The 27,099-nt window shown below is 67.3% G+C and overlaps 3 protein-coding genes across 3 annotated transcripts; 2 read left to right on the top strand and 1 right to left on the bottom strand.

Moving 5' to 3' along the window:
* The first annotated feature begins 108 nt into the window (after positions 1-108).
* ATP5F1D (ATP synthase F1 subunit delta) lies at positions 109-3,096 on the top strand. The gene is made up of 5 exons (XM_058858463.1): positions 109-291; positions 1,012-1,165; positions 1,522-1,610; positions 2,067-2,195; positions 2,974-3,096. The coding sequence occupies exons 1-4, from the start codon at positions 157-159 to the stop codon at positions 2,187-2,189; spliced, it is 501 nt and encodes a 166-aa protein (XP_058714446.1). The 5' UTR covers positions 109-156; the 3' UTR covers positions 2,190-2,195; positions 2,974-3,096.
* An 8,923-nt stretch (positions 3,097-12,019) lies between these two features.
* LOC131589152 (basic proline-rich protein-like) lies at positions 12,020-16,058 on the bottom strand. The gene is made up of 4 exons (XM_058858306.1): positions 15,783-16,058; positions 15,580-15,691; positions 14,729-15,531; positions 12,020-12,313 (listed from the first exon to the last, which is right to left on the bottom strand). Exons 1-4 carry the CDS (start codon positions 16,056-16,058, stop codon positions 12,020-12,022), a joined length of 1,485 nt encoding a protein of 494 aa, XP_058714289.1.
* MIDN (midnolin) lies at positions 14,862-26,631 on the top strand. The gene is made up of 8 exons (XM_058858425.1): positions 14,862-15,015; positions 16,956-17,181; positions 18,184-18,271; positions 18,569-18,631; positions 23,255-23,641; positions 24,078-24,210; positions 24,318-24,623; positions 25,848-26,631. Exons 2-8 carry the CDS (start codon positions 16,964-16,966, stop codon positions 26,108-26,110), a joined length of 1,458 nt encoding a protein of 485 aa, XP_058714408.1. The 5' UTR covers positions 14,862-15,015; positions 16,956-16,963; the 3' UTR covers positions 26,111-26,631.
* The last annotated feature ends 468 nt before the right edge of the window (positions 26,632-27,099 follow it).

Raw genomic sequence — 27,099 nt, 5'->3', positions numbered from 1 at the left:
GGCACCACGACACCCGGCAGGCGGAGAAGACTACAACTCCCATAAGGCCAGGCGGCGCATCGTGACGCTTTTCCTCCGCCGGGCGGCGCGCGGGGTGCGCCGGGAGCTGTGGTCCGGCTCCGTCCCGGCCTGCCCCGCGCCGCCGCCGCTGCCGCCATGGCTGCGATGTTCTGCGCCCGCCGCCTCCTCCGCCTCGCCCGCCCCGCGCTGCCGCTGCCCCCCGCCCGCGGCTATGCCGATCCCGCCGGCGGCCCCGCTGCCATGGCCTTCACCTTCGCCTCACCCACACAGGTAGGCCCGCCCCGGCCCCGGTCCCGGTGTCCCCGCCGCCGCCTCGCCCGGTGTCTCCTGAGGGCCCGGGGCGGGCGGGACGCGGCCGGTGCTGCCGCCCCCGCGGGGCTGTCCATTCCCGGGGGCTCTGCGGTTCCCGGGGCACGGCCGGGCTGTCACCGGGCTGTCACCGGGCTGACCTTGGCCCTGACCTCGGGCCTTGCCCGCCTGCCCCGGGCGCTCGGTCCGCTCCGCCGTGCTCCCGGGGCCTGCCTGAGGCCGCTCCAGCCCTTCCAGCCCCGGCCCCGCCGCAGCGCCGCCGGCCCGGAGCGGGACACGGCCGGTCCGCCCCCGCCGGGCCCAGGGCTGTCCCCGGGGCAGGGCGCGGGCTGGGGACAGGGACAGCCCGGCAGCGTGGGCCGGAGCGGGGCCGGCAGCTCAGGGCTCCCCACGCGCTTCCCAGGCTGCTCCCGGCTGTGCCGGCGCCACTCGCCCACTCCCGACTCGGTGTCTCCATGTGCCGCCTCCCCGCCGTGCCCCTGGGAGCTGGGAACGCTTCCCCGCTGCCTTTGCCAGGACCTCTCGGCAGCCCGGCTCCGCTCCCACCCTGTGCAGGTGCAGCCTGTCCTGGGCACACCTTGGCATGTTGAACCTGCCAGGAGCTGGGCTGCTCCCTCGGGATGGGCTCTTCCCTGGGCTCTCCATCCCTGGTGACTCTGCCTCTTTGCCCTCTTCGTCCAGGTGTTCTACAATGGTGCCAATGTGAAGCAGGTGGATGTGCCCACATTGACCGGCTCCTTTGGCATCCTGGCATCCCACGTCCCCACGCTCCAGGTGCTCCGGCCGGGCGTTGTCACAGTCCACGCTGAGGATGGGACGGCCACCAAGTACTTTGGTGAGCGAGGCAGGAGCTGGGGAGGAAAGGTGTGCGTGAGGATGATGTTCTTGGCACTTGCACAAGGGAGGTTCTGCCCATCCAGGCGTGGCCTGGTGCACTTCCAGGGATTTCTGCTTTCCCAGCCTGACAAGGGCTGCTGGAAGCTGCTCTGGGAGCCGTGGGCCGGGGTCAGGTCTTGGTTCTGCTCAGGCTCTCTGGGAGCTTCCCCTGCTGCAGCTTGCCTTGGGGTGGGAGCTGAGTCCCTGAATGCTGGAAATGTGACAGAACAGGGCTGAGGGTTTGTTTTGGAAAGGATGGTGGGGATGCCAGGGCTGAGCCCCTCTGGCTGACCCACCCCATGTTGTGCCTCGCAGTGAGCAGTGGCTCTGTCACTGTCCACGCTGACTCCACGGTGCAGGTGCTGGCAGAGGAGGCAGTGACCATGGACATGCTGGACCTGGCTGTGAGTACCCAGACATTTCACCAGCCCTGGGCTCTCCCCTGGGGAGGATTTGCCCCCCTTTTCTGCTCTGGGGTCTTTGTTTTGGGAGCTTCCAGTGCCCAGAGCCCAGGGTTGTGTCTGTACCCCCACGACATTTTGGGAACAGAGGCTTGGGGCTCCTCCTTGGGGAAGTCTCTGGAGAGAGGGAGCTCTGCAGTCATGAATCTCCATGCCTTTTCCCACCCCATGAACAAACACTGACCTTGTCCTCACCTCCAGAACAGCTTTTCCCTGCTGATAAAGTGTCTGGGGCCAGCACAGCTGTGTCTGTAGCTCTGTGGGGCTCCCAAGTCAGTGGGAGCACATGAAGGACCTTGGCATCCATATGAAGGACCAGTGGCTGGGAGGGAGGGCAGGACAATCCCCTCTCTTGGAGTGTCTCCCAATGACACACATTCTTTGTGCCCTCATGTCCAGACTGCGAAATCCAACCTGGAGAAAGCTGTGTCAGAGATGGCAGCAGCGTCCGATGAAGCTGCTAAAGCAGAAGCTCAGATTAAGGTAGAAGCTAATGAAGCTCTGGTAAAGGCTCTGGAGTAAATCCAGGTGAGGTTCAGCTGCAGCCTGGCTGAGCATCCACACCCTGTGGGGCTGGGCAAGGGGATCTGCCTTGCTTTTGGGGAGCAGTGACTGCAGCTGTCCCGTGCCAGGCTCAGGCCTCAGCTCGGGGGGGCTCCTGGGGGTCCCCAGCCCAGAGCCAGCCTGGGGCTGCAAGGTGGCACTGTGGGGTCCAAGCCTGACACACAGCCTGGTCCAGCCCGGCTGTGACACCGGAGTTCAGCCCTGACAAGAGTGGGTGGATGGTGCTGGGACAGATTGGGAGCTGTGGTCACTGCTGGGGCCTCGCTGGTGCCCCAGGTCCCCACTGGGACTGGCCATAACTGGTGACAACTCAGGGGCAGAGGGGGTTGCTGGGCCCCACAGGGACAGCAGCATGTGACCTCTGCCCCACGTGCTCCCAGTAAAGACAAACAGCTTCAGTCTCAGGGGAGGTGAGGCCTTACCTTGTGGCCTCTTTTTGCTCTGCCCTGCACAGACTGTGCTTCATCCCTTCCCACGTGCTGGCAGCCGGGAGCTGCGGCAGCGTGTGCTGTGCAGGGCTGTGAGTCACTGACAGCCTCCAACGGGCTCAGCCTGGAGCACAGGAGGGCACCAGCTCCTGCTCTCTCCTCGTCTCTGTCCGGGTGCTCTTTGGCCCTAGAGAGCTGGTGGCTCGTGTTTACTCACAGCAGCTGGAGTGGGGCCAAGCATGAGATGGGGATTGGGATCCACGGCCCAGCCCAGCCCACCCCACACTGACCTGACCCCTCTTTGTGTTTTGCAGGAATCTCACTGTGGATGCAGAACTCCCAGCCTGTGCCTGTTCTGCTCCCCGGCTGTACAGATGGAACGGGACAAATGGAGGTGGAGAAATGGTTCTGATCAATTAAAAGGAAATGTGACACCCTCTTGTGGCACTCGCCTTCTTCCCAGGCAGCAATTGCAGCTGGAGCCAGGAGCATTCCCAGCTCCTGCCCCAAGGTGGATTCACGCTGGGAAGGGGTCACCAGCACTGCCCTGGGGTTTGGCTGGGCATTCCCAGGGGAGACTCACTCCCAGGAGGTTCATCACACAGGTTTATAATCCCCTCCCTGTGCTCCAGCCACTTCCATCTCCAATTACCCCTCGGACAGCGGGATTTCAGCAGCACAGGAGGAGCACAGGTCTGTTCCAGAGCCATCCTATCCCAGCTCCCTGCTCCAGCTCTGGCTCTGCCTCAGCCTCCCGGCTCCAGCACCACAGGAATCCACGTTGGCACAGCACAGTGCTTCCCACAGCTGGACAGCAGCTGCTGGGCTCTGCCCCATCCCCTGCTGCTGCCAGTGGCACTTCCCCTGCTCCTGGAGACGGGCTTGGTGTGGAGAGGGAAGCAGATGCTGTGCATGGTGGGAATCTTTCCTGCTTCCGCTCGTGCTGCAGATGGCTGGAGCCGCTCTGCTGAGCTTGGTGCTTGCTGGGTGCAGCCTTGTCTGAGGGCACCCAGGGTTCCTCAGGGCTCCTCACAGCCCAGGGAAGCAGGAAGGGCTCTCTGGGCCATGGCACTGTTGGGAAGGGGTAGGTTCGAGCAAGGGGACGGCTCTGCCTGTTCCAGGCATCCCGGGATGTGTGTCCTGCTGCACCAGCTGCTGCCGGGCCCCTCGCTCCGTGCCACCCTCCCACGCCTTCCCAGAGGGATTTCGGGTTTCCACTGCTGTGCAGAGCTTCCGTCCCTCGCTCTGCGTCGCTCTAATCCCCTTTTCCCCGCAGTGTTCCAGCCCAGGAAGGCGAATTGGCTGCCTGTAAGGTCAGTGCTCGCCGCTCCGGCCTCCCGCGGGCCCCACGCGGTTCCCGCCGCTCCGCGCTCGGAGCAGGGCACGGCTATTTTCAGCACTGCCACCCAGGATGTAATCTTGGCTGCCTCCTCTTCTCACCGCCACCTCCTCCCCCTCCTCTCGCTCACTCTGTCTTTCTCTCCCCCCCTTCACAAGTGATCAAAAATAGAGCCTGTGGTGTTAAATTTCTCACTCTGTGGCTTATTAAAAGCCTCCGAGTGCCTGACGCGGAGCCTATTTGAAGCTCAGCCGACTTCCAGCTCCTGAGCTGCTCCAGTGCCTTTTCCCCTTCCCCTCTCATTCCCTTCCTTTTTTCCCTTAAAGGTCAGACATTGCACCAAGCGTGAGCAAAGCTTCAGAGTCAGAGCTGTACTAATTAAAATATCTTGGGAATTACTGGGGCTGGCCAGCTCCCTTCCCTCTCCTGCTGCCCCTCTCTGTCCCCAGCTGCTATTTCGGCTGCGTGAGCCTCCCCCAGCACACGCAGCCGTGCTGACGGAAGGTGGCTGCCTTGGGTTTTTCATCTAATGGAAGAGCGTTGGCGAGGCCGGGAAGCTGGGGAAACGGCCAGCTGCTATTTTTAGGATGGGAAAAAAGTGTCTCCGTCAGCGTCCTCTCACCAGCTCTTCCCACTGCCTCCTGCCAGCGTCGGGGGAGCTGGGGGGGCTGAGGGATCCGGTCCTGCCCCCCTCACAGAGTGCCCTTGGCCGGGTGCTCCGCAGCCTGACGCCTGCTGGGACTTGTAGGCTGCGTCAGTGAGCGACCCTTCCGTGTCCAGAGACCCTGGGGATGGAGCCTCACGGATGTAAGGACAAGGCTTTGTCCAGAGCCAGGACAGGAGCAGCACTGGGAAGGGAATGTGGGTGCCTGGCTGGTGGCATCATAGCCCTGCTCACCCTGAGCTGCACTTTTGGGGGTGCAGGGCCTGTGTGGGTGATGCCCTGTGCTCCTCCACATTCCCAGCCCAGGCTGCTCTCTGCAGCCTCGGCTCTGAGCCCCTCACCTCTGCTTCCAGTCCTTCCCCTCCGTGCTCATTATCTGGCTCTGGCAGAGCCACGTTCTCCTCCTCCCCCGACTCCCGCTGCCCACACCAGAGCCCCAATCAGTCACGTCCTGCTGGATGCCACAAAAATGGCCTGACTCGGTGCAGGGGATGTGTGGCTGTGGCTGCTCCAGAAGCAAAGCCCTTTCTTGCTCCCAGGCTGTGCCGGCGCTGCAGGGATGAGCCCAGTTTAGGGGCAGGCAGGGAGGTGGGGGACAGCCCTGGTGTGGATGATGATGTGATTCAGCAGGTGACTCTCCCTCCTCTCCCCTCCCACATCAGCCTGGATTGTGACACCAGTGAGGCATTTTCCTATCCCTGGAGTGCTGGCACCTGCCTTGGGGCACGGCAGCCTTCATCCGTGCTTCCTGCCTCTTTTTGGGGTGCCGAGGTGCCCCTGCCTTTGGGGGCCAGGCAGGACAGGGAGCATCGGCAGCGTGCTGGAGTTATTCCCGGGAGCCCGGGACCTGTTTGTCTCCGGCTTTGGGCTGGGGCGTGGTGGGTGTGAGAGGGGAAGGGCTGCCCGGAACGTGGTGGGAGCGGGGGGAGGGCTGGTGTTGCCCCCCCTCCTCCCTTTCCACCCAGGGCTCTCGCCCATGACTCGCATCCTCTGCTGCCAGATGGAGGGTGGGGAGCGGGGCCGGGAGCGCTCGGAAAGTGAAGCATCACGGATTCTGCCGGCGGCGTCGCTTCTCCGGGGGATGATTTCCGAGACGGGCCGGGTTCTGCCAGGCCAAATCTCCCGGTGCTGGCGGCGCTCCCCGCGTTTGGCCGCGTGGCATTTCCCCGTCCCACCCAGTCCCGAATGCAGGCGAAAGGTTCCAGCTCTCCTCTCTGTGCAGGAAAACAACCCCAAACCCCACCGCAGCCCCAGGAAACCCCGCTCCCACTGGGCTGACTCATCCGGCAGAGCCGCCCCTTTCCCTGCCCAAACCTTGGCGCTTTGGGGATCCTGCCCGTCCCAGCTGCCTCCCCGCACCATCGGTGCCCACCCTGCAGCATCAGGGTGGGGGTAACAGGGGCTTCCCTTACTCCTCCCACTGCCAGGGAGCTGCAGGATGTGGGGACCCCCGGGGTGCCACTCCCCAAAGCTCTGCAGCGCTGGGGTGCAGACCTGGCCCCCTCCCACCCGCAGGCCCTCGGGTGCTGGCGCTGGCCCCGGCGTGGGAAGGTCAGCGGAGGCTCCACTCGCTGCCAGCACAGCCCGGAGTGTCCTTGGGCCACGTCGCCCTTGGGCGGCTCGAAGGCCGAATCCTCACAGCTTCCTTAGGACGGGGTGGGGGGGAACTGCTGTAATCATTAACTCGCCAGCCTTAATCGTTCCGGCCGGCAGCCTTTTTCCTCTGGGTTTCCAGCTCTGGAAAATGCTCCTTTTCCAACGCCCTCCCACGCACGTGGCCCCGCAGAGGGAGCGTGGCACAGCTCAGGGAAAACCCTGTGGAGAGGAACGGGACCTAGCTCGGGGTCTGGCACCGGGATCTCTCCCGGCTGGGGCTCCTCGGTCCCGGTTCTGGGGGTGCTTTGCCTGCAGATGGCGGCGGAGCCATGGGGAGCGTCGCCCCAGCAGCCTCACCCCCAAAATCCGGGCACAAGAGCGAGCGCCGGCGGGCGTTGGGGAGGGCGGGTGTTGCAGCCAGCACGACAGAGCTTGTCATGCTGCTCCCGGGCCAGCAGCCCCGGAGCGCCGCGCCGGCCACGCGGCAAACCTTGGCCCGGGGCGCGTTCTCTCGTGGGGAAACTGAGGCACGGATGGGGAAAGGCACTGGCAGGCTGGGGAGAGTGGGAACGGGACATGGGAATCTCAGACCGTGCTGCTGCGCATGGCGATTCCACCCCTGCGGAGGAGCCCCCCGGGAGCTGCCGGAGTCAGGCAGGGGGTGGTGGGGGAGGCGCGTTGCCCTGGGGGTCCCAGCTGCCTTGGCAGGGGCTCGGTGCCCCGTGGCCATGGGCACGGCCCTCGCTCGGGGCGGCCTTGGAGGCCACTCGCGCCTGGCTCTGCTGGAGGTGGCCCAAAGCCGTGGGGGGCCGGGGGGGGTGCGTGGCCTCGTGCTGGGGGTTCCAGCAAAGCCCCCCCGCCACCGCCTCCCGGCCGGGGCCGTGACCCGCGCGGGGCAGGGGGAGCCCGGGGAGGAAGCGGCTGCCAGCTGGGCTCGACGCCGGCTACAAAGGCGGCCCAGAGAGCCCAGCGGAATGAGGTGGCACCCGTCCAGGTTCCCACGGCGGCCCTGGTGCAGAAAATACACCCGGAGCTGGTGGCGGTTGCCACAGCGATGGGCTGGGTGCCACGCCGTGGAGGGGGGCACGACCCCGGACCCAGGTGTGCCGGCACGGGACCCCGGTGCAGGGCGGTGGGAGCTCCGTGGGGTGGTGGAGCCGGGCGCTGGCAGGGACCAAAGGCTCCTGCCCCGGCTCCCGCTGCCTCCGCCCGCCTTTGATGTGCCGGGACTTCGCCCTTGGTAAAGCTGGGAGGTTCCCAAGGAGTTCCCAGCTGGATCCTGGCATCCAGCACCCAGGTGCCCGGTGCGAGACCCTTGCACGCCCTGGGGCTCCATCAGTTCTCTTTGCCCCGCTGCAGCCGGGGGCTTGGAGCCCCCGCGGGCTCCCCGGTTCCTGGCGGGGCCGGGAGGAAGCGGCTGCAGCTGGTCCCGGCGCTGGGGCTCTTCCTGGCGGGGCTGGCGCCGGGCTGGGGCGTGGGGTGGGGAGGGAAGGCCGGGGGGGCCGCGGCCGCTGCCCTCCGGGATGCCCCGGCATGCGGCAGGGAGGGGTCGGCAGCGCTTCCATCCCCATTCCCTCAAAGGCCACCCTTCCACCGGGTATAAATAGCAGGATTGAGGCCTGGCGTGACACTGGAGTCACTTCTGCCACCACCACCTTGGGTGTCCCCCCCCCGCCCCGCGGGACCTCAATGGGGTCATTGTGCGCTGCGGACCCACGGGGCACGTCCCGAGCAGCTGCTGGGCCTGACCCCGGCTGCCTCCCCCACGCGTCGGGGGCATCGATGGGGGTGCCCCCGCAGGGTCCCACGCACGGAGGGGCCCCGAACCCCCCGCTCGCCCTCCCCGCAGCCGGCGAGGACCCGACACGGTTGGGCCATTCCTTCGCAGCGTCCCCGTCCCCACCTGGCCGTGCCGGCCCTGCCGTCCCCTCCCTGCCTGGGCAGCGCCGGCAGCTGCTGTGGGGTAATGACGGGGTGTGCCCGCCCGCCCCGGGCTGCGAGCGGCGCGGGAGGCTCCTGCCACCCAGCAAGACGGGGCCAGCCGGGCGCGGAGCTTTGCTGCCGCAGCCGGCGCGGCCACACCTGTGTGGGCTGAGCGGACCCCGCTCCCACCCGACACCTGCCCGGCCCAACCAGCTCCTTCGCGTCCCGGCCGCCCGCGGACAGGCCGCTGCAGGCAGGGCCCCCCGGGCCAGGCAGGTGCAGGAGGCGGCAGCACCAGGAGAGCTGGGGGCGCGCAGGGGACCTGATGGAGTCGGAGCTCCGGGTACCCGGGAGCTCTGGGGACTGGAGGGGTCGTGAGCCCACTTGTGCCGACGGGATGTCCCCGTCCCCGCTGTCCCCTTCTCACTTCCCCATATTGTGTCCCCCGTCCGGCCCCACATCCTGTCTCGGCAGATGGGCTGCGGCCCCGACCCCGGCCGGCTGCAGCCTCTGTGTCCCAGGTAGCGCACCCCAAAGGTGCAGGGCCCTGCCAGGGGGCTGCAAAATGCCTCCCCCCCAGCTCCTGCAGCCTCCTGGGGGGACGTGGGAGGGGCAGCATCTCCTGTGGGCAGGAACCCTCCGACAGGGACAGATGCGAGGTGCTGCAGCCGCCTGCGGATGTGAGTGGGTGGGTTCTGGGCAGGGCTGCCTCCCGCGGGCCAGCATCGGCCCAGGTGGCCACGGGCTCCCACGGAGCTGAAGGCTCTTTGGGGAGCCCAAGGTTTAATGAGGGACTGTTGGGCTCCCTCTGATCCTTCCGCCCATTATCTAATCGGAGCAGTGCATTTAAAGGCCACAGTGCAGGTGAGTCACTTCCCCAGCTGGTGCCTCAGTTTCCCCACAGGTCGGGTGCTGGCATGAGCTGAGCCCGGCTCCTCAGAGCGTGGCTCGGTGCTGGGGAATGTGGCACAGTGGGTCCGGCCCAGGGCTGGATTCCTCCCTCGGCTGCTTGGGACACACCTGGACCCTGGATATGGAACCTCCCTTGATCCCCCGACCCGGGCATGGGGCCCCGCTCCAGGCGGAGAGTCCGGCCCTGCTGGGACATCCCAACACCAGAGTGCCCGGCAGTGCCAGGCAGGGGCACCCACACTCCACACACAGCAGCTTTGTGACATCCGGCCGTGCTGATGCCACACGGGCTCCGGCTCTCTTCCCCGTCAGGATTTCCTGCTGCTGTTCCCAGAATGGGCCGTGCTCTTGCATCCGTGGGGTGATCCCACACAGCCGTCAGCCGGGAACCCATCAGCACCGCTGCCAGGCACGGGAGAGGCGGCAGCAGCAGCAATGCCCCGGTAGCCCCCCCCCCGTGCCGGGAGGGCCGGGCAGGCGGCTCCATCACCGTAAACAGGAACTGCGGCCGCGGGGGAGCGCAGGGGGCTGGGAAGGGAGGGGGTGCCTGTGCCCGTGGGTGTGGGAACGTGGGTGTGGGTGCAGCACCCAGCGGGGCCGAGCGAGCACGCACGGAGCTCGTGTGCCCGTGCGGGGTGAGCACGCGTGTGCCTCCTCGGAGGGAAGGGGTTGCACTTGTGTGTGAAGGGATAAGAGCAGGAGGAAGTGCCTCCTCCCGTCCCCATCCCGCCCCAGTCGGGGTTTCCTGGGGCACATCCTGCCTGCATGGATCCTGTTCCTCCTTCCCGGTTTTGGGGGTCAAGGGGTGCCAGCCCTGCAGGGGGGCAGGGACGGCACTGGGCCCATACCAGGGCTGTGTCTGCCCCGTCCCGTGCTGGGCTGGGGGGCTGCCAGCCCCCCGCCGGCCTCCCAAGGCGATGGAGGGTGGAGAGGTGCCCGCTGGCACCGCACCCCCTGCCCGGGTGAGGTTCCCGCATTCCTGAGGCAGCTCCAAGGGGAGCCGGGGGCAGGCGCGGGGCGGTGATGCCGCGGTGCTGAGTGTGAGCCCGTGTGTCAGCACGTAGGGCACCCGTCCCACACCCCCCTTGCACCCCCCCCGGGCACCGGGATCCCCTGCTGGCATCACCCCCGGCTCTGGGCACGGGCTCGGGATCCATCCCACATGGTTCTGTCACCCTGTGTGCGAGCATTCCCAGGATTGGGGATGACGCCTGACGGGGTGAGCCCACGGTGAGATCAGAGGGCTGGAGTGCGATGGGATGGGTTGGGATAGGGTGGGATGGGAGTGGATACGGCGGAATAGGGAGTTACTTTCCCTCGGGTTTACAAGCCTGGGTCACCCCAAGAACAAGGTTCAGTGTGCATCCACAGAGGCTCCCAAAATCCTGAGTCCTTCCCCTCCCCAAGGCTGGCAACTCGCTTAAGCATTTATAGTAATAATAATGATAATAACAACAATAATAACACCACCACCAACAGCTGAGCTGTCGGCTGACTCCTGGAGCCGGGATTTAAAACAAACCAAGAAATGTGGCAGCGTCTGGGAAACAGCTGCTGGCACTGAGGGAGGAGCATGGGGGGTCAGGGGGCATGGGAGGTGTGGGGGATCAGGGCCCTGGTGCCTCTTGGTCACAGTGGTCAGGGGGCTATGCCCCTTCTCACCCTGAGAGTTTCCCACCTGTGTTTTCAGGACTCCCCAGGCACAGGAGCTGAGTCCTGCCCTGTTGGGAGGGTCTCAGCCCCTGGCTGTGCCCAGGGGAGGGTCCCATTGGTGGGCACAAGCTGGAAGTGTGTGCCCACGGTACCGATGGAACCACCAGGACCTCTCCTGACCTCAATTCTGCAACTGCCAAAATTGCCACACCAGCACACAGCTGGGGCAGGATGGGGCTTGGGGGACACAGGGGCTGCAGGGGAAAAGGGACAGAGGCAGAGCTGGGGCGTGGAGCAGGACAGGAGGTGGCCTGGGATGGGGTCCACGGTTCTCCCTGCTCATCTCATCACAACTCCAGGCTGAAGCAGGGCTGGGGCCCAAAGCTCTGCCTGCTCCCAGCTGAGGGGGCCACGGGCAGGGAGGCAGTGAGGCAGGGGACTGGGAGCCACTGGGATGAGAGCAGGGACTGGAGTTCAGTGTCCCGAAGGGGCCCATGAGCTCAGGGAGCCCAGAATAGCCCTGGCCTCACCGTGGCAGCAGGGCCATGGCCCAGCACAGCCAAGTATGGCTCCACACCTGGGCACTGCTAAATCCAGAGGGATTCGCCACCCTGCCTGGGGCTGGGGCTGGGGCCAGGCGGGTGGGGGGCTCTGGTGACTCCCCCCAGCCCCCCACGAGAGCTGACTCACCCTGGGGTCTGGCCTGAGCCATCTGGCCTGTGCTGGGGTCCCCCTGCTCGCTGTGTGCCCAGCCCCTCAAGGGGGGCTGCCTGAGTCACTCCAGGGGTGACTTCATCCCTGGGACTCCCCAGGCCCGAGGCCAGGGTGGGGGTCAGAGCCCCCACGAGTGTGGGGTGCCCCAGAGCCAGGGCATGGCAAGTGAAGCCAGGCAGGGCCACTGGTTCCGGCTGCATCGGGCTGGCAGCTGGAGTGTCCCCAGGCTGTGACGCCCGGACACTCTGCCAAAGGCCACCAGGACACGTCCCCGAGAGCTGGGAACACACAGAGCCGGTTGTGTGTTTCTAAGGACACGCCTGGGTGTTTACAGCCCCGCCAGCGTCACCGGCACAGGCACCGCCGTCCTGCCCAAGGACATCCGCGCCCGCCACGAGGCCCCCCGAGCCTGGAGGGATGGGGGGCTCCGGAGGGGGCTCCGGAGGGGGTCTGTGCCCAGCGTTGTGTCAGGAGGGTGGGATCAGCAGCTCCTTACTCACGGCAGCAGCGGTGGCTCACCTGAGCACGTCGGGCGACTGAGTCACCGCTGCCACCGTGACTAAGGCTGAGCCGCTCGGCCCCGCGGGGCTCGGGGGACGGGGAGGGGGCGCCGGGACCCCCAGCCCGGCACCGCTCCCACCTCGGCGGTGCCCTGGTGGGCTGGGCCGGGCGGGTGGAGGTGCAGTGGTTCGGCTGCACCCTCCTGCCGGGGTGTGCCCCGCATGATCCCGGCCGCTGGCCCCGCGCCCGTGGGAACGCTCCCACTCACTGCGGCAGCTCCGTGCGAGGCCCCAGCTGGGCACCGCGGGCCTGGGAGCCCCTTACGGGGTCGCTCCTCTCTCCAGGTTGGGGGCTGAGGGAGGAAAAGGATCCCCGTCCCACCTGGGTCCCCCACCCCGGCTGCAGCCCGGCGGCTTCTACAGCCACAGGAGCGAAAACGCCCTCTCTTCTCCCCTCCTCTCCCTGCTCCGGAGCCGGAGTCAGCTCTGCCCTAATCCCATGACCCCGCGCCTGCGAGGGGAATGCAGAGACTTGCGATAAAATCCCCGGTTTGCCAGAGCTGTGGAACCAGCCAAGAATTCAGTCCAAAAAAAGGGGGGGGTTGGAGGGGGGTGGAAAGAGAGACACAAGAGAAAAGCTGCTGCCCGGGGCTGGTGGGGGATTTCCCCGAAGAAAGAGGGCTGGGAATTCCCTTCCTTCGAGGGAGAGGACTTCCAAGAACCAGCCTCCAAAAGATTCGGGGCTCCCAGCTGGAGCTGGGGCCGGCAGGACCGTGGGACACAGAGGGGCCAATACCGCGGTCCTGCCCTGGCTCTGCCGTGACACCGGGACGTGCCCAGGCCCCGTGGGAAGTGTCCCGGTGGGACCTGGGTAAGTCCCTCTCCTCCACCCGGTGCCCGCGCCGCCCTCCCGGGTGCGTGAGCCTCGGCGGGGGCTAATCCCAGGGCCCAGGTTAGCTAAGCGGATTGCGGGAGCTGCGTGTGGCCTGCAGCGGGATTTGTGTAGGTATTTGCTCGTCGGATCGTCTCTCCCCGAGCTGCTCAGCCGTGTGGGGTTTGGAGAACGCTCCCTCTGGAGACGCAGGAGCCTCGGATGCCGCGCAGCAATTATGCCCAAGTCTGCCTGTAATCTTTAACGATTTATTCCCAGGGCAACACAATAAACTAAACACACAAAATCCAGGCTGCTGGGAATCCTGGGATCTCCCAGCTTGTGTCTCTGGAGGCTCCAGATACCTTCAACCATACTGAAATCTGCACACACTTCCTAAAGCACCAGCTCCTGGAGTCATGGGATTGCCGGAGGAGATGAGCTTCCTCCCAGGAAGGAGATGGAGCTGTGTGAGGAGGGTGGCGGCTGGGAAAGGGGCTCTTCAGGGCTGCCAGGATGTGGGGAGATGCCCTGCCCTTGGGGCATGGCTGCTCTGCCAAAGAACCCAAGCGGGCCCCACTCCCAGCCACGGCCATAATGTCCCCTTGTCCCTCCCTACAGATGGGGGGCTGGGAGCTGGCGGCCAGACCCTGCTCCCTGCGGGAGTGGCTCTGGTGTGACACCTTGTCCCCACCACGGCCCCTCCTGGTGCACAAGCCTGAGCTGTGGCAGGGCCAAACCTGTGTCTGTCCTCTCTCCTCGCTGCTCCAGGGCCTCACCCCGCACAGCCAGCAGGGGATGTGGCCCCCCAAGGGGCGGCTTTGCAGGCCCGGGGCTCCACAGCTCCCGGGGAGAACAATGGCGCATCCCTGCCCCGGCCCCTCTCCCAGGGACAACAATGGCAGGAGCCGGAGTCGGAGCCGCCTGAGCTCATCTCTCCCCGAGAGCTTGGAGGGGGCTGGGGCAGGCGGGGGGCTGTGAGCTGTGTGACAAAGGCTCCCTCCCAGCCCGGCTCTCTGCCTTGCACGAGTGGCCTCGCTCCCACCCAGCCATCTGCACCCACCCCAGGGGACGCCGGGCGGGAGGGACACAGCAGCAGCAGCATTTTGGGGATTCGGAGAGCCCCCCTTGGCTCCTGCCGGGCCCTGGCGCTGCTGCCTCATGGGCTGGGTCTCCCCACTGCAGACTGGCCGCCAGATCCCCCCTCCAGCTGCTTTGTGTCTCGGTGTGCCAGGGCATTGTCTGTGAGGGAGAGACCCGGCGAGGCAGCCCGAGGTCATGAGCATCTCCCCAGCACCCTCCCTGTGCCGCTGGCCCGGGAGGAGGAAGCAGCTTCTGTCCCGTGGCACCCGGGGCATCACGCCCCGGAACCGGCGCCCACCAGCCCGTTTCCCCCTTGCTCTAAAAGCCCTGCGGGGCTAAGTCTGTGTCCTTGCTGGGAACTGAGTGGTTGGGCAGAGGGAATCCCTGGGGGAGGAATGGTCCAACCTTGTTATTAGACATCAGAGAGTCTCGGCATTAGACATCACTGAGTCTCCACGGGCAGCAGCAGCTTTGACGCTTGGCTCCCAAGGAGAACTCAGCCCATCCGTTCCCTGCCCACGGACTGACTTTGACCCCGGTGACGGGGCAGGAGGAGGGGGAGAGGTGTCCGGTCTGTCCCCTCCCCATGGCCCGTGGAGGGCAAGTCGCTCCAGCCCTGCCTGAAGCAGCGGCAGAGCCGGGACCCCAGCAGGGGCTGAGACGCCCCCGGTGGGCTGATACCGAGATTAGAGGACAGCGAGTCGAGATCTCGGGAGTGGGATCCGAAACGAGGGGGTAGGGGCTGGGACCCCTGGTACAGGACTGAAATCCGGGGGCAAGTACCGGGACCCCCCGCGGGAGCAGGTGCCGGTACCGCCAGGGCAGGGGCCGTGGCCGTTGCCGGGGCCGTTGCCGGGGCCAGACCGGTCCCTGCCCGGTCCCTGCCCCTGCCAGGCTCCACCCCGGGCGGTGCGGGATAAAACTTGGGGCACCTCCCCGGCAGCTCCGCGTCAGGGCTGCGCTCGGACCGGCTGCAGCACTCAGGAGGTGACAGCGCCGACCACCACCTCCCCCCGGGACGTTTCTGGGGTATCTCTCCCTCTTTCTGCCGCCGGAGGCAGCTGAGCTCCCGCTGCGCCGGGATCCGCGGGGCCGTGCTCGGTGAGTGGAGCCGCGCCGAGCTGGAGGGGGCCCGGGTCGGGCTGCGGGGGGATCCGCGGACCGGGACCGCGCTCTCTCGGTTGCTTTCCCCGGAGCGGGAGGGGTGGCCCCGCTTCCCCGCGGTTCCCGGGGGGGGACGCACGGCAGAGCCCCTCTTGGGTTGTTCGGGAGCTATGCTCACCCTCAGAGACCCTCCGTGTCCTCGGTCACCTGGAGCTTTGCCTGCCTCCGGGGAACGGGAGCTGGATCGGTTCTCCTCGCTCCAGCTGTCGGGACCCCGGTGCGCCCGCCCGGCTCCCGCTGCGTCCCGAGGAGCGGCTCCTCGCTCCCGAGACCCGGCGTTCCCGGGGTGGGGGGGGGGGGCCTGCCCGGGTAGGGGCTCTCCATCCCGGTGGGCGAGCGGCGGCTCCGGGGCGCACCGCGGCCGGGCCGCCCGGTGTCTCGGTAAGGACCACCCGGTGTCTCGGTAAGGGCTCCCCGGCGCGCCGCCGGTGCGGCCCCCGCGGCCCCCCCGGGCTCAGGAGGCGCAGCGGGGCCGGCAGAGGGCGCCCGCGCTTTGCTGACTCATAGCCCCCCCAGTGCGGGCGCCGGGACGGGGCCCCGAGGCTGCGGGGTGCCCGTTCCACCCCCCGGGCGGCGGCAGGCGGGGCCGGGGCCGCTGGGGTGGAGGTTCCAGCTGCGGGAGTGGGGGGGGCAAGAGCGTGCTGGGGGGTAAAGGGGGCTCAACCCCTCATCGGGACAGTTCCCCGTAGCTGTAACGGCGTCACCGGGAGGGTGACCGGGCGGGTGCGTGTGACCGGGCGGGTGTGACCGGCCGCGGGTGACTGTGCGTGTCCTCCCCGCCCTTTCCGCCTTTGTGTCCCGGCGTCACTCGGCTCCGGGGGCTCCGGCTCCCGCCCGGCCCCGCGGGCAGTCACCTCCCGCCGCGGCCTCCTCCGGTGCGGGGGCCGCTCACCGCCCCCGCCGCGGCGCTCCGGGCCGGCGCCTGCCCGTGTCCCGCGTTCACCCCTCCGCGGCGCCCGGGCCTCGCACGCCAAGCCCATCGGCTGCCCGGCGAGGGGCGGCCCGGCGGGTGCCCGGTACTGCCGGAGCCCGGCCGGACCCCCGAGCCCCCCGCGCCCCTTTGTTGTGCGCCGGGATTATGAATGGCTCCAGGCGCGGCGCGAGGGCGCGCGGGGGGCGGGGCCGGGGGCGGGGCCTCGCGGCCGCGTGGGCGGGAGGAATCCGGCCGGACCGCCCCGCCCACCGGGCCACGTGGGGAAGCTGCGCCCGCCTCCCATTGGCCGCCGCCGCGGATGTCTGGGCGCTCGGCGCGCTCCCATTGGCCGCGGCCGCCGGAGGAGCCGGAGTGAATGAGGGCGAGGCCCCGCCCGCGGGACGTTGCTACATTGTAACTTCCCTCCCCCCCCGGTGCTCCCACGGCAGCGCGAGCGGCGGCCGGTTCGGCGGGTCCGGCCCCAGAGAAGGGGGAGCGAGGCGGCCTCCCCGCCCCTCGCCGCGGCCTCGGGCCTCACCCCGCCCCCAGACACCTCGCACCGAGAGCACAGAGCGGCGGCGAGGAGAAAGAAAGGAGGCGGCAGGCAGGGGCAGGCAGCGCCGCTTCCACCGCTCCCCCCGCCCCTTCCCGCGGCAGCCACCGGAGCGGGGCGAGAACGGGAGATTTTATATTTTTTATTTTTATAAATATATATATTTTATTTTCTCCGCCCGGGCCGCGGAAGGCACGGCCGGTGCAGCCCTGCTTGGGGAACCCCTTCCTAGCCGCCCCCCGCCTCCTCCCGGCCCCCGCCCGAGGCCTCGCCGCGCAGCCGGAGCTCCCGTGGGTCCCGCCGGGCGTGTGGCGGAGCGGGCCCCGCTCCCTCCTTTGTCCGCTCCCGCCGCCCCCCCCCCCGCCGCGTCCCGCCGTCGCCCCCCGACACCGACCGCCGCTGCCCCCGCAGGTCGGCGGATGGACCCGCAGCCCGGCGCCAGGAGCTGCAGCCGCGGGGCTCCCGCCTGCGAGGTGGGGCCACCCGAGCCCCCCATGAACCTCTACATCCACACCACCACCGGCACCCGCTATGAGCTCTCGGTGCCCGCCGAGGAGACGGTGGAGGGGCTGAAGCGGCGGCTGTCCCAGCGCCTCAAGGTGCCCAAGGAGCGTCTGGCGCTGCTGCACAAAGAGAGGTACGGCACGGCTCGGTACGGGGGGGCTCGGCGCGGCTCGGGAGGCCCGGGGTCCCCAGCCCCCGACAGCGGGGCTGGGCGCGGGGGCGGCCCCCTCGTACCGGGCTCGGCACCGCACAAAGGCTCCCGCCCCCTCCCCCTTCCCGGCCCCATTCCTGTGCGGGGCGGGGGGCGGGGGGGCAGCCCGGGGGGCCGCGGCGGGGGCGAGCGGGGGCCGGGCCGGAGGGAGGGAAGGAGAGGGGGGGGCTCCGGGGCGGAGGGAGGGAGGGGGCGCCGGGCCGGGCCGGGAGCGCGGCCGCCGCCCCCTCGCCCGGCCCTGCCGGGGCTCCTTTGTGGGCGGCGGGGCCCGGCCGTGCCCCGGCCCTTTGTTCTGGGCTCAGCCCCGGCGGCGGCGCGGCCCGGCCCCCCCTGAGCCCCCAGCGCCGGAGGCGGCGGGGGGGCCTTTGTCTGCCGGGGGCCCGGGCCGAGGGGCTGCGCACCCCCCGCGTGGAGCGGGGCCCGCGTGGGGCCGGGCCGGGAGTAACTTGGAGAGTCTTTCCCGCATCAGGGAGGAAGCTGGGGGGGACACACGGGGACACCGCATCCATCTGCCGGCACCCGCGGGGTTGAGGGAGCACGTTCCCAGTGCTGCCTCCCCCACCTACACTGGTCCCAACTTCTCTCTAACCGCCCCCCCCGCCGTGGGCAGGTTTCCTGTGCCACGAACCCCGTGCTCCCACCCCCCTCCACAGCTAAGCTCTCCTCTGGCCCCCTCAGCACTGCCCCGTGCCCAGGACAGGGCTGCCCCACACCGTGCATTCCCCCGGGGGGCAGCTGAGCAGTGGGGTGCCAGGGTTCCCTCCTACCTGCAAAGGCTTGGAATTTCCTGGGTTAGGGGTTCTTGGGGTGCTGTTGATACTCTGGGAGCAGCCAGACTTGCAGCTGGTGTCCCCCTCTCGTGTGTAGCCTCTGGGGGGGCTGCCTGACCTGCACTGACCCTGCTTTTGGTATGTTCCCTCACAGCCGCCTCAGCTCTGGCAAACTGCAGGACCTGGGGGTCGTGGAAGGCAGCAAGCTGACATTGGTGCCCACCGTGGAGGCCGGCTTGATGGTGAGTGGCCTTTTCCTGCTGCTCCCTCCATCCCTCCCACTCGTCCCTGTCTATTATTAAAGCCCCGGGCAAGGATGAGGATGTGATGTGCTGGCAGCCCCGCGGCTCTGCTGCCCCAGCTCTCGCTGAGGAGGCAGCGCTGGGTTGGGCACGGCAGCAGGTTTAGTATTTCACTCCTTTCTCAGGGCTTGTGTAGAAATAGTGGAAGTGACATGTCATCCCTCCCTCCTGCTGCGGACGCCCCCTCCTTCGCTGCATTTGTAACGTTAATCCCCCCCCTCCTCCTTTTTTTTCCAGTCCCAGGCGTCCAGGCCAGAACAGTCGGTGATGCAAGCTCTGGAAAGCTTAACTGAAACTCAGGTGAGGGGCTGGATGCCGGGGCAGGATGGAGACAAAGGCGGAGGGCGGGTGGGGAAGGACAGCTGCAGCCTGACTTTGCTTCCCCTCCCAAAAGCTTTGGCGTTGGTGCCTCGCTGAGGTTTCACCTTCAGCAGGGCTGGGAGCGCTGAGGGTGGTGCCCGGGGCGGGCACCGTCACCCTGAGCAGCACCGGGCTCAGGGAGGTCCCACGCCGCAGCCTCGCAGCCCAAACAAGCCGGGAGCTGGGGAGGTGAAATGACTCACTCAAGGTCACGCCGCAGGTCGGTGGCAGAGCCGGGCGGCTCAGAGCCCTGCCCGGAGGTGTGGGGCTGCAGCCCCCCCCAAACTGCCCACCCTGGGGTGCAGGGTTAGGGCTGCCCATCTGCCCCACGGCTGTGATGGATGTTAAGGAAGCTGGCAGGGCCATGCAGGGAGCTCGTGGGGCTGCAGAGCCCGGCTTCCCCCCCAACGCCAAAAGGGTTCTTCCCCCTTTCCTTGGAGCCATCCTTGGGGGGTGCAGATTGGCCGTGCCGAGGTGTTCTGACCCTCTCCTTGTTCCTTGCTCCGTGGCCTTGTGCTGGGGCGCCGGCTGCCAAGGAAGGGGCGTGGAAGGGGCCAAGTGGGCGGCGTTGGCGGGACCGTGGTTGAATCGCTGTGGAGTTGTTGGAGGGGTGGGAAGTGGGCGGCTGGGGGGGGTCCTCGCTGCTGGGGGGGGTCTCAGCTGCGGGGCGGAAGCGTTCCCAGGGTGGGAGAGCCGTGGGTGAGCCGTGGGTGCGTGCGCAGCCGCCAGCTCCTGCCGCGAAGGTGGAATTTACCCCCAGCCGCGCAGGCCCCGCTCCTTTGTTTTCCGTCTCTGTTACTGCTGCGAAACTCTTTCCTTCCTTTTTCTGGCCGATGCTGCAGCTTCGGGTTTTTTAAGGGTTGGGTTTTTGAGGGTTTTTATAAACCCACCTTGTTAAATTCTGGGAAGGGACTGAGCCCCATGCGGTGCCAGGGATCAGAGAAGGGGCTGGTGGGGGGCTCTGCTGTGCCCCCCATGGGGATGGGGTGAGGGCCAGGCTGCCCTGACCACAGGGACTGACCCGCAGTGCCCTTGGCTGCCCGGGGTGACCTTGACTTTTGGGAGCTGGTTTAACCCCATGGGGGCTGGGGGAGTGAGCTTGGACTGGTGCCGCAGTGGATCCCCAGTGCCAGAGGCTGCTGGGGTCCCATGGAAGGGTCTGTGCCCCCATCCCAGCTGCGGTGCAGAGCTGTGGGAGGGGGCTGGTTCTGGCAGCCTGGCCTGGGGGGGGTCATAGTGCACCTCCTGCCCTCAGCGCTGCAGGTATTTCTGATGGAGCTGCACAGCTCTGCTCTGGTGTGGGCAGGGAGGTGTGGTGGACTGGGGAGCCAGGAGCCCGTGGAGCTCAGGGTACCCCCCTGCACAGGGCTCTGGCCCCCCCAGACCAAGCACAGCAGGCGGAGGAGGGTGGGTGGGCTACGGTCTGGCACTGGCTGTGGGAAGCGGCTCCGCACCTCCCTGCCCACCGCAGGTTCCTCCGGTTGGTGATTCAGGAAGCCAGGGCTGAGCAGGAGGAACCGCCAGCACCTGGGGGGCGGCGGGGGGGCAGGAAACCACTCCTCCCATTCATGCTTTGCTGGGCTCTGCCTGCGTCACGCAGCCTCCGGAGCACGGGGAGAGCTGAGCTGCTTCCTCTGGGGGTGGCGGGGGGGCCGGGGCGCTGCCACCCCCTCCCCAGCCTTTGGGGAAGCGGCTGCCGGGCACGGGGGCTTCCTGGAAATGCTCCTGCACTTCCTTCCTCCCCACATGGCTGCCCCCGCTTTCCAGGGATGGCAAGCATTTGGTCCCACTGCCTCTTCCTTCCCCAATCCCTCTGCCCAGGAGTGCTGAGGAGGAGGAACAGAGGAGGGGGATGACACATCCTGCTCTTCCTGGGCAGGAGGAATGTGGCTGGGGGGCTCTGTTCCTCTGCCCCCTTGGCACAGACACAGGTGGCTGGATGGGGGCACAGCTGTGCCCAGCTGGACACCCCGCAGGGGCTTGGGAGGGGGGAGCATTTCCTGCTCCCCCTACTCATCCTTGCCCTGGCCTTGCCTTTGCCATCTGGATCTCCCGGGATGGTTTCCTGGTGCCTGTTTGGGGGTGCTGCCCTCCCCATCCAGGGCAGGGGCTCGTTGGGGGCTCTCTGCCAGCCCAGGGTTGGGGGCCTGGGGGTGTCTGGGGCTGGGGGCCGGGGTGACGCGGGGCCAGGCGTGGAGCGAGGCGGGAATGCAGCGTTCTCTGAGTCATCGGCGTTTCTGAGAAGCAGCTGGGAGACACTTGCCCCATCCCTGCGGGCCCCGAGCCCGGTACAGCGCAGCTGAGTCCCCCAGGGCTTGGCAGGGTCCCAGGGGACCCCTAGGTACGGGGACTTTGGGGGGGCTCAGCAGCCCCAGCCCCCTCGGCGAGGCTGTCCCGGCCCCCGCGGCGGAGCCGGCTGGGAGGGACGGGGTCCTCCCGGCGTGGGCGGCCGAGCGGGCGGCTGGGTGGGACGTGTTTGCATTGGAGCGGGCTGGTTTCGCCGGGGGGGGGAAGGTTGGCAGCGGCGTGGGGGCGGGTGCTGGGAGCCCTGGGGCTGGGGCGCCGCGGGGACCGGGCCGGCTCCGTGCCACGGCCCAGCCCGGGGGTGCCACGGAGGGCGCTGGGACCCCCGTGCGTGGGGATGGAGGGGGCTTCTTGGTGCTGCTGGGAAGCGCCGGCAGCGTGAGCCTGGCCGGGTTTGGGGTGCTCTGGTTTCTCCCGGTGCTGGCGAAGGGTCAGGCAGGGCAGGGGTGAGTCAGAGGGAGCGGGAGGCGGCCGCGGGCCCGGCTGACGTCAGGGGGCCCCGGGGAGGTGCGCGGGGCTCCCCCGGGCACACCTGGGTGCAGAGCCGGGCCTGGAGGAGGCTGGGATGGGGCTGTGAAAGAAAGCTCAGGAGCCCAGTGTGGGAGCAGGACCCAGTTGGGTCCCCTTTCCACGCTTTAGTGAATGTGCTTGGACCTGGTGTTGAGGTCTGTGGGGTCCCTGTGTGAAATGTACCCCCTAAGTGGCTCAGAGAGCAGAAGCAGCATGGCTGGGGTGGCCCAGCAGCCGTGGAGAGGGCTCCACACAGGGGCTGGAGGTGGCCAGAGCTGGGATGGGGCCAAACAGTGCAGATGGGGCTGCCAGCCTGGCATGCGGCCATCCAGGCTGCTATGGGAAGGGAAACTGAGGCAGGACGGGGGGGTGGGGGGGGGGGGACTGGGGTGCACGCAGCGCCGGTGCTCCGTGCGCGCACACGCGTGTGCACACGTGTGCCCATGTGCACGCCCGCTGTCCTCTCCCGCCCCCTCGCCCCGTAACCTCCGTGTCCAGAGCTGCAGCGTCTCCTTCCCGCCCACCCCTTCCTCTGCAGCCTCCGCCTGACACGCTCGGGGCTTTGCTGCTGGTATTTTTAAAGCTGCTTTTCCCACGGCTTCTCAGAACCGGCCCCCGCGGCAGCGGGGTGTGGGGGAGCGGGGCCGGGGTTGGGGGGGCCCAGGGGGGCCCCGCTCTGCAGCACTGGGCACGGGGCACTGCTGGGCCCACGGGGGACCCCCTCGATGGCTGCACCCCAACGATGCCGTAGGATGTGGGTGGGTGATATCAGGAGCTGCACGTGACAGGCTGGGAAAGCCGGGCCCTGCATGCCCTGGAATAGGGAGGGGGGTGTAGGGTGGAAGCGGGCGCATCATCCCCAAAAACCCATCTGGGCTGGCAGGGGTGAGAGGCACAGCCCCCCTGCAGCACAAATGAGGGCAAGGGGGGGCTCACGGCTGTCCCAGCCCCCCCCCCTAGAATGTGGGGCAGTGCTTGGGGGGCTCCCCTGTTCCCTGCCACGGCTGCCAAGTGATTTATGCGACTGGGGGGAGGCTGAGGGGTGTGAGCTGGGGGTGGCAGGTGTTGGGCATTGGGGGCCCCCACAGCTGCAGCCTGGGGAGGGTCAGGCCCTGGCTCTTGTCTCCACGCTGCAGCTGCTCCATCACCTGCCGGAGCTGGAGCCTCCGGGCTGGGCAGGGCCTGTCCCCCACCCCCAGCTGCCTTGAGCGGGGGGAGGAGGGCAGGTGGGCTGCACTGCCTGAGTCACAGCGGTGGGCACGCAGGGACCCGGCATGTCCTCACCTGCCCCCTCCTCTGTGCGAGCAGGGGCACCCCCTTGAGCTGGGGGGGACACCCCTCCCGCTGGCCGGAGCAGCAGTGCTGGCCCTTGGCCAGGCGTGCGGCTCTGGGCAGTCCCAGCTGCGGCCCGTGCCCGTCCCTGCCCGCCGGGACCAGCGCCGGGGAGGGCGGCCAGGCATGCACGGCCACTCAGCGGTGGGGAATAAAGGGCAGGAAGGGCAGAAGGAAGAAAAATACCCCCCGGCAGCATCAGCTGATGGAGCTGGCACCGGGCTGGGGTCGCGTGGGGACGGCAGCTGGGCTCGCCTGCCAGCCTGGCATGGGTGAGGGCCTGGGAGGGGTTGTGGGAGGGAGTCACCCCTTCTCTGCCTCAGTGACCCATCCCTATGGCCAAGGGAACTTGTAGGGGCAACCACCGTGCTGCTGCTTGTGTCACAGCTGATGAGAGTCCCTTCTCTCTCTCCCCAGGTCAACGACTTCTTGTCAGGCCGGTCCCCGCTGACCCTGGCCCTGCGTGTGGGTGACCACATGATGTTCGTGCAGCTGCAGCTGGCGGCTCAGCAGAGCACCGGACAGCTCCAGCACCGGCACCTGATCGCCAGCCGCGGCGAGGCGGGGGCCAGCGCCAGCCCCCACTGCCGGACGCTGCACGGTGCCGGCGGCTCAGGCTTCGCCCGCATCCCCGTGGTGCCCACGTGCCAGCAGAGCCCGGCCCCCAGCCCCACGCCCGCCGCGCCGGCACCCCCCGTGTACTGTAACGCCCCTCACGCCGCTCCCGTCACCGCCGGGATGTTCCGGTCGCACGGGGCCAGCACGCAGACGGTGAACAGCAGCGTGGTCTCCTCCTGCTCAGAGGTGAGTCTGGGGGTGTCCTGGGGCCTTTGGGAAAGGGGGGGGGGTGAAGCTGTGGCTTTCCCAGCTCAGTCATGGTCATGCCTGGCCCTCCCTCGATTTCCTCATATGTGGAAATGGGTTGTCCCCAGTCTGGTCTCTAGAATGTCCCCAGGTCCCAGGGAGGGGCTCAAGTGCAGGGTGTAACCCAAGCTCTTACCCTGCCTGTCCCCATGGGTGGGCAGGAGCTGCTGCTGTTGCTTCCCTTTCCCCCTTGCACAGCAGGGCAGGGGGGGCTGTGGGGACCCCTGGGGTGGTTCCTTGCATGCCAGCAGAACTGGGACTGGTGCCTGCTGCATCTGCTCCCTGTCTGGGCTCTCCTGACCTGGCTCTTTGCGGGGTGGCAGAAGGTCAGGAGCAGGATTGTGTGCGAGGCTGATCCCACGTTTCTCCCCTCCAGGTGGACTGTGGTTCCCGCAGCAGCAGCTCCCCGGGCAGCAGTCCGGCCCCCTCGGCCCGATCCCGCAAGCCTGGGGCGGTCATCGAGAGCTTCGTCAACCACGCGCCTGGGGTCTTCTCAGGGACCTTCTCCGGTACGCGCTGCTGAATTTCCAGGGGGCTCTGGGGGGATGTTGGGGGTGATGGGGCTGTGGATCTGGGGGAGCTGATTGTCTCACACCCACCTCTTCCTCCTCTCCAGGCACTTTGCACCCCAACTGCCAGGACAGCAGCGGGCGGCCACGGCGGGACATCGGCACCATCCTGCAGATCCTCAACGACCTCCTCAGCGCCACGAGACACTACCAGGGCATGCCCCAGTCCCTGACACAGCTCCGCTGCCAGACGCAGTTCTCCTCCTCCTCCTCCTCTTCCTCCTCCTCCTCGCCGCCTGCCTCTCCGGACCTCGCCACCAAAACTACCTCAGAGCCGCTGCCGGCGGCCGCCGCCCCCACCCTGCACCCCGTTGTCCAGTGCCAAAGCCAGATCCGGATGTGCAAGCCCAGTGGTGAGTCCGGCTGCCCTCGAGTAGAGAGGGGTTGGGGTTTGAGGTTGGTACCTCTTTGGGGTCCCTGGTCCATGGCTGGGATGAGCAGAGAGGGACTGGGAACTGGATGATTGACAGGTGTCAGTCAGGAGGGGCTGCATGTTTGGGGACAATCAGCAGCCCTGGGGACTCAGTGAGGTCGCCCCACCCACCCTGCATTGTCATCTCTGGCAAACCCTGTGGGGTCAGAGCATCCCTGTGTGGGTGGGGATGAGGGGGAGTGGCTGTGGTGTCCATGCTGCCCTGGGAGCTCAAGGCCTGTCCCTGCTGTGTGGGCTGAGATTTTGGGGTCACCCAGACTCTGGCTCCCCCTTTCCAAACCCATCTCCCCAGATTGGTGATGAAGGTGGGCATGGCAGCCGCTCCCCTGGCATTTTTGGGTGCACACCTGGGAGCCCTGGGGCCAGAAGGTGTCGCAGGCACCCGCACTGGACCCCTGTGATTTGCTTAGAGGGAAGAAGTGAAACCACCAGTGCTGGCTCAGCCCCCTCGGGGTTTGCTCTCCCTTCTCTCCTTGCCAGGAGTGGTCCTGGTCCCTACAGGGGTGGCTTCATGCTGGCTCCAGCCCCTGCTGGTGTGGCTGGGTCTTCCAGCCTCCAGCTCTGCTCTGGGCCAGGACCCCTCCCCACCCACCCAGGAGGATAGAAGAGGTGTTGTGTGGGGACCCTGCGCCCCAAAAAAGGGTTGTAGGTCACTGGGGACCAGCCTGGTGCTGTGGTGGGCACTCTATTTTTGGGATATCCAAGGGACCGTGCCATGGGGGACAATGTGACCCCCCAGGATGTGGGTCAGGCCACCCTCCTATAACCACCTCACCCTTTATCTTTTGGAGAGCACCTGCTATGGGGGTGTCCATGTGCCTGTGCCATTGGGGGCTACCTGGTGTGGGCTGTGTCCAGCCATGGATCCCCCACCATGGGAACCCCACCAGGGAACCCCACCAGGGAACCCCACCAGGGAACCCCACCAGGGATCCCCACCATGGGATCCCCCACCATGAGATCCCCAGCATGGGATCCCCACCAGGGAACCCCACCATGACCCATCCTCCTCCATTACAAGGGGCACCCTGCCTGTTACAGGGACATCCACATATCCATGCCACACCTGAGGGGCTGGCATATCCTCCCCCCTGGCATTGCATGGCAACCCTCTGTGACCCCCTTTTCCCCTTTCCCCTTGCAGGGGACCGGCTGCGGCAGACGGAGAACCGGGCGACGCGCTGCAAGGTGGAGCGGCTGCAGCTGCTGCTGCAGCAGAAGCGGCTGCGGCGGAAGGCGCGGCGGGACGCGAGGGCTCCGTACCACTGGGTGCCCAACCGCAAGGCCGGGCGCACCAACAGCAACAGCAGCGTCTCCAGCGAGGGCAGCCTGGACCTGGACTTCGAGGACTCGGTCTGGAAGCCGGAGGTCAAGGCCGAGATGAAATCCGAGTTTGTCGTAGCATAGAGAGCCGGGGCCCCGGGGGACTGTGCCGGGGGGTCCCGCTCGCCGCCCCCGCTGTGGGGAGGCAGTGCTGGTGTCGCGGGCCGGGGCTCCTCGAGATTTGCTGTTTCCTGCGACCAGACGCCTTGGGCTGACCTGCGTGTCAGGGGGAGCCTCCCACCCCCCTGCTCGGTTGGGTTTGGGGCGATGGGGGGGGGAGCAGCAGGAGCTGCCCCCTCCCTGCAGCCTCCCCAGCTGGGGGGGGGGTCCAGGCACCCATGGGGGGGCCCTGGGGCGTATCGAAGCTGCTGCTTTGCTGTGAAGAGGGGCACAGCCGGGTGGGCTCTGGCCCCACCTTGTGCCATCCCCCCCGGCGCAGGCAGGAGGAGATGAAGTCTCTCTCGGAGGTGCTGGAGCCCCCCGGATTTGGGGGCCGTTTGTTTTCCTTCCCTTCTATATGTAGCATTGCTCGGCTGTGGGGCTGGGCCCCCCCGGGCGGCCGGGGGGACAACGTGTGCCTGGGCCCCACCACCGCAGCCTGGGGAGGGGGGACGGGGGTGGGAGGGCTTTGTTTTTTTTGGGGGGGGGGGTGTTAATTTTGTTTGGGGAGGGAGAAGCCAAGGCGCCTTCCCTCTGCGGCCGAGCCCAACTTCCGAGTCGCTGGACTCCTTCCCACCCGCCGCTTGGGTGGTTGGATTTTTTTTTTTCTTTTTAACTTAAAAAAAAAAAAAGAGAAGAAAAAAAAAAGGAAAAAAAAAACCTGAATAAATAACCCCAAACTCGGTCCCAGCCACGGGGCCGGTATTTATAGACATTAATGACCCGACTGAGCCAATACTGACATAGTCTTCATAGGCCGTAGGATCCTTTTTCTTGTCCGACTTGGATTTTTTTCCGTCAGGATCTGTGCAAATAGAGCCCCCACGTGATGTGTTTTTTGTCTGTAAAAGTCTTTTTTTTTTTTTTTTTTTTTTTTTTTGTGTGTGTTTTGGGGAAAGGGGGGCGGGGGGGAG

The sequence above is a fragment of the Poecile atricapillus genome, chromosome 28 (assembly GCF_030490865.1).
Source record: "Poecile atricapillus isolate bPoeAtr1 chromosome 28, bPoeAtr1.hap1, whole genome shotgun sequence".
In the NCBI taxonomy this organism is placed as follows: Eukaryota; Metazoa; Chordata; class Aves; order Passeriformes; family Paridae; genus Poecile; species Poecile atricapillus.
The sequence above is the reverse complement of the archived record's forward strand: the minus strand, read 5'-3'. Positions and strand labels throughout refer to the sequence as shown.

Excerpts from the sequence above, each read along its gene's own strand:
- LOC131589152 (XM_058858306.1), bottom strand. The coding sequence starts at position 16,058 with ATGGGCTTGGCGTGCGAGGCCCGGGCGCCGCGGAGGGGTGAACGCGGG. Across the intron at positions 15,692-15,782 it reads CCCGCCCGGTCACCCTCCCG|CTGGAACCTCCACCCCAGCG; the intron begins GTGACGCCGTTA and ends CCACTCCCGCAG. Across the intron at positions 12,314-14,728 it reads CCACGGCCCCTGCCCTGGCG|CCCCCAACCTGGAGAGAGGA; the intron begins GTACCGGCACCT and ends TTCCTCCCTCAG.
- MIDN (XM_058858425.1), top strand. The coding sequence starts at position 16,964 with ATGGACCCGCAGCCCGGCGCCAGGAGCTGCAGCCGCGGGGCTCCCGCC. Across the intron at positions 23,642-24,077 it reads TGGTCTCCTCCTGCTCAGAG|GTGGACTGTGGTTCCCGCAG; the intron begins GTGAGTCTGGGG and ends TCTCCCCTCCAG. Across the intron at positions 24,624-25,847 it reads CCGGATGTGCAAGCCCAGTG|GGGACCGGCTGCGGCAGACG; the intron begins GTGAGTCCGGCT and ends TTCCCCTTGCAG.
- ATP5F1D (XM_058858463.1), top strand. The coding sequence starts at position 157 with ATGGCTGCGATGTTCTGCGCCCGCCGCCTCCTCCGCCTCGCCCGCCCC. Across the intron at positions 1,166-1,521 it reads GACGGCCACCAAGTACTTTG|TGAGCAGTGGCTCTGTCACT; the intron begins GTGAGCGAGGCA and ends TGTGCCTCGCAG. Across the intron at positions 1,611-2,066 it reads TGGACATGCTGGACCTGGCT|ACTGCGAAATCCAACCTGGA; the intron begins GTGAGTACCCAG and ends CCTCATGTCCAG.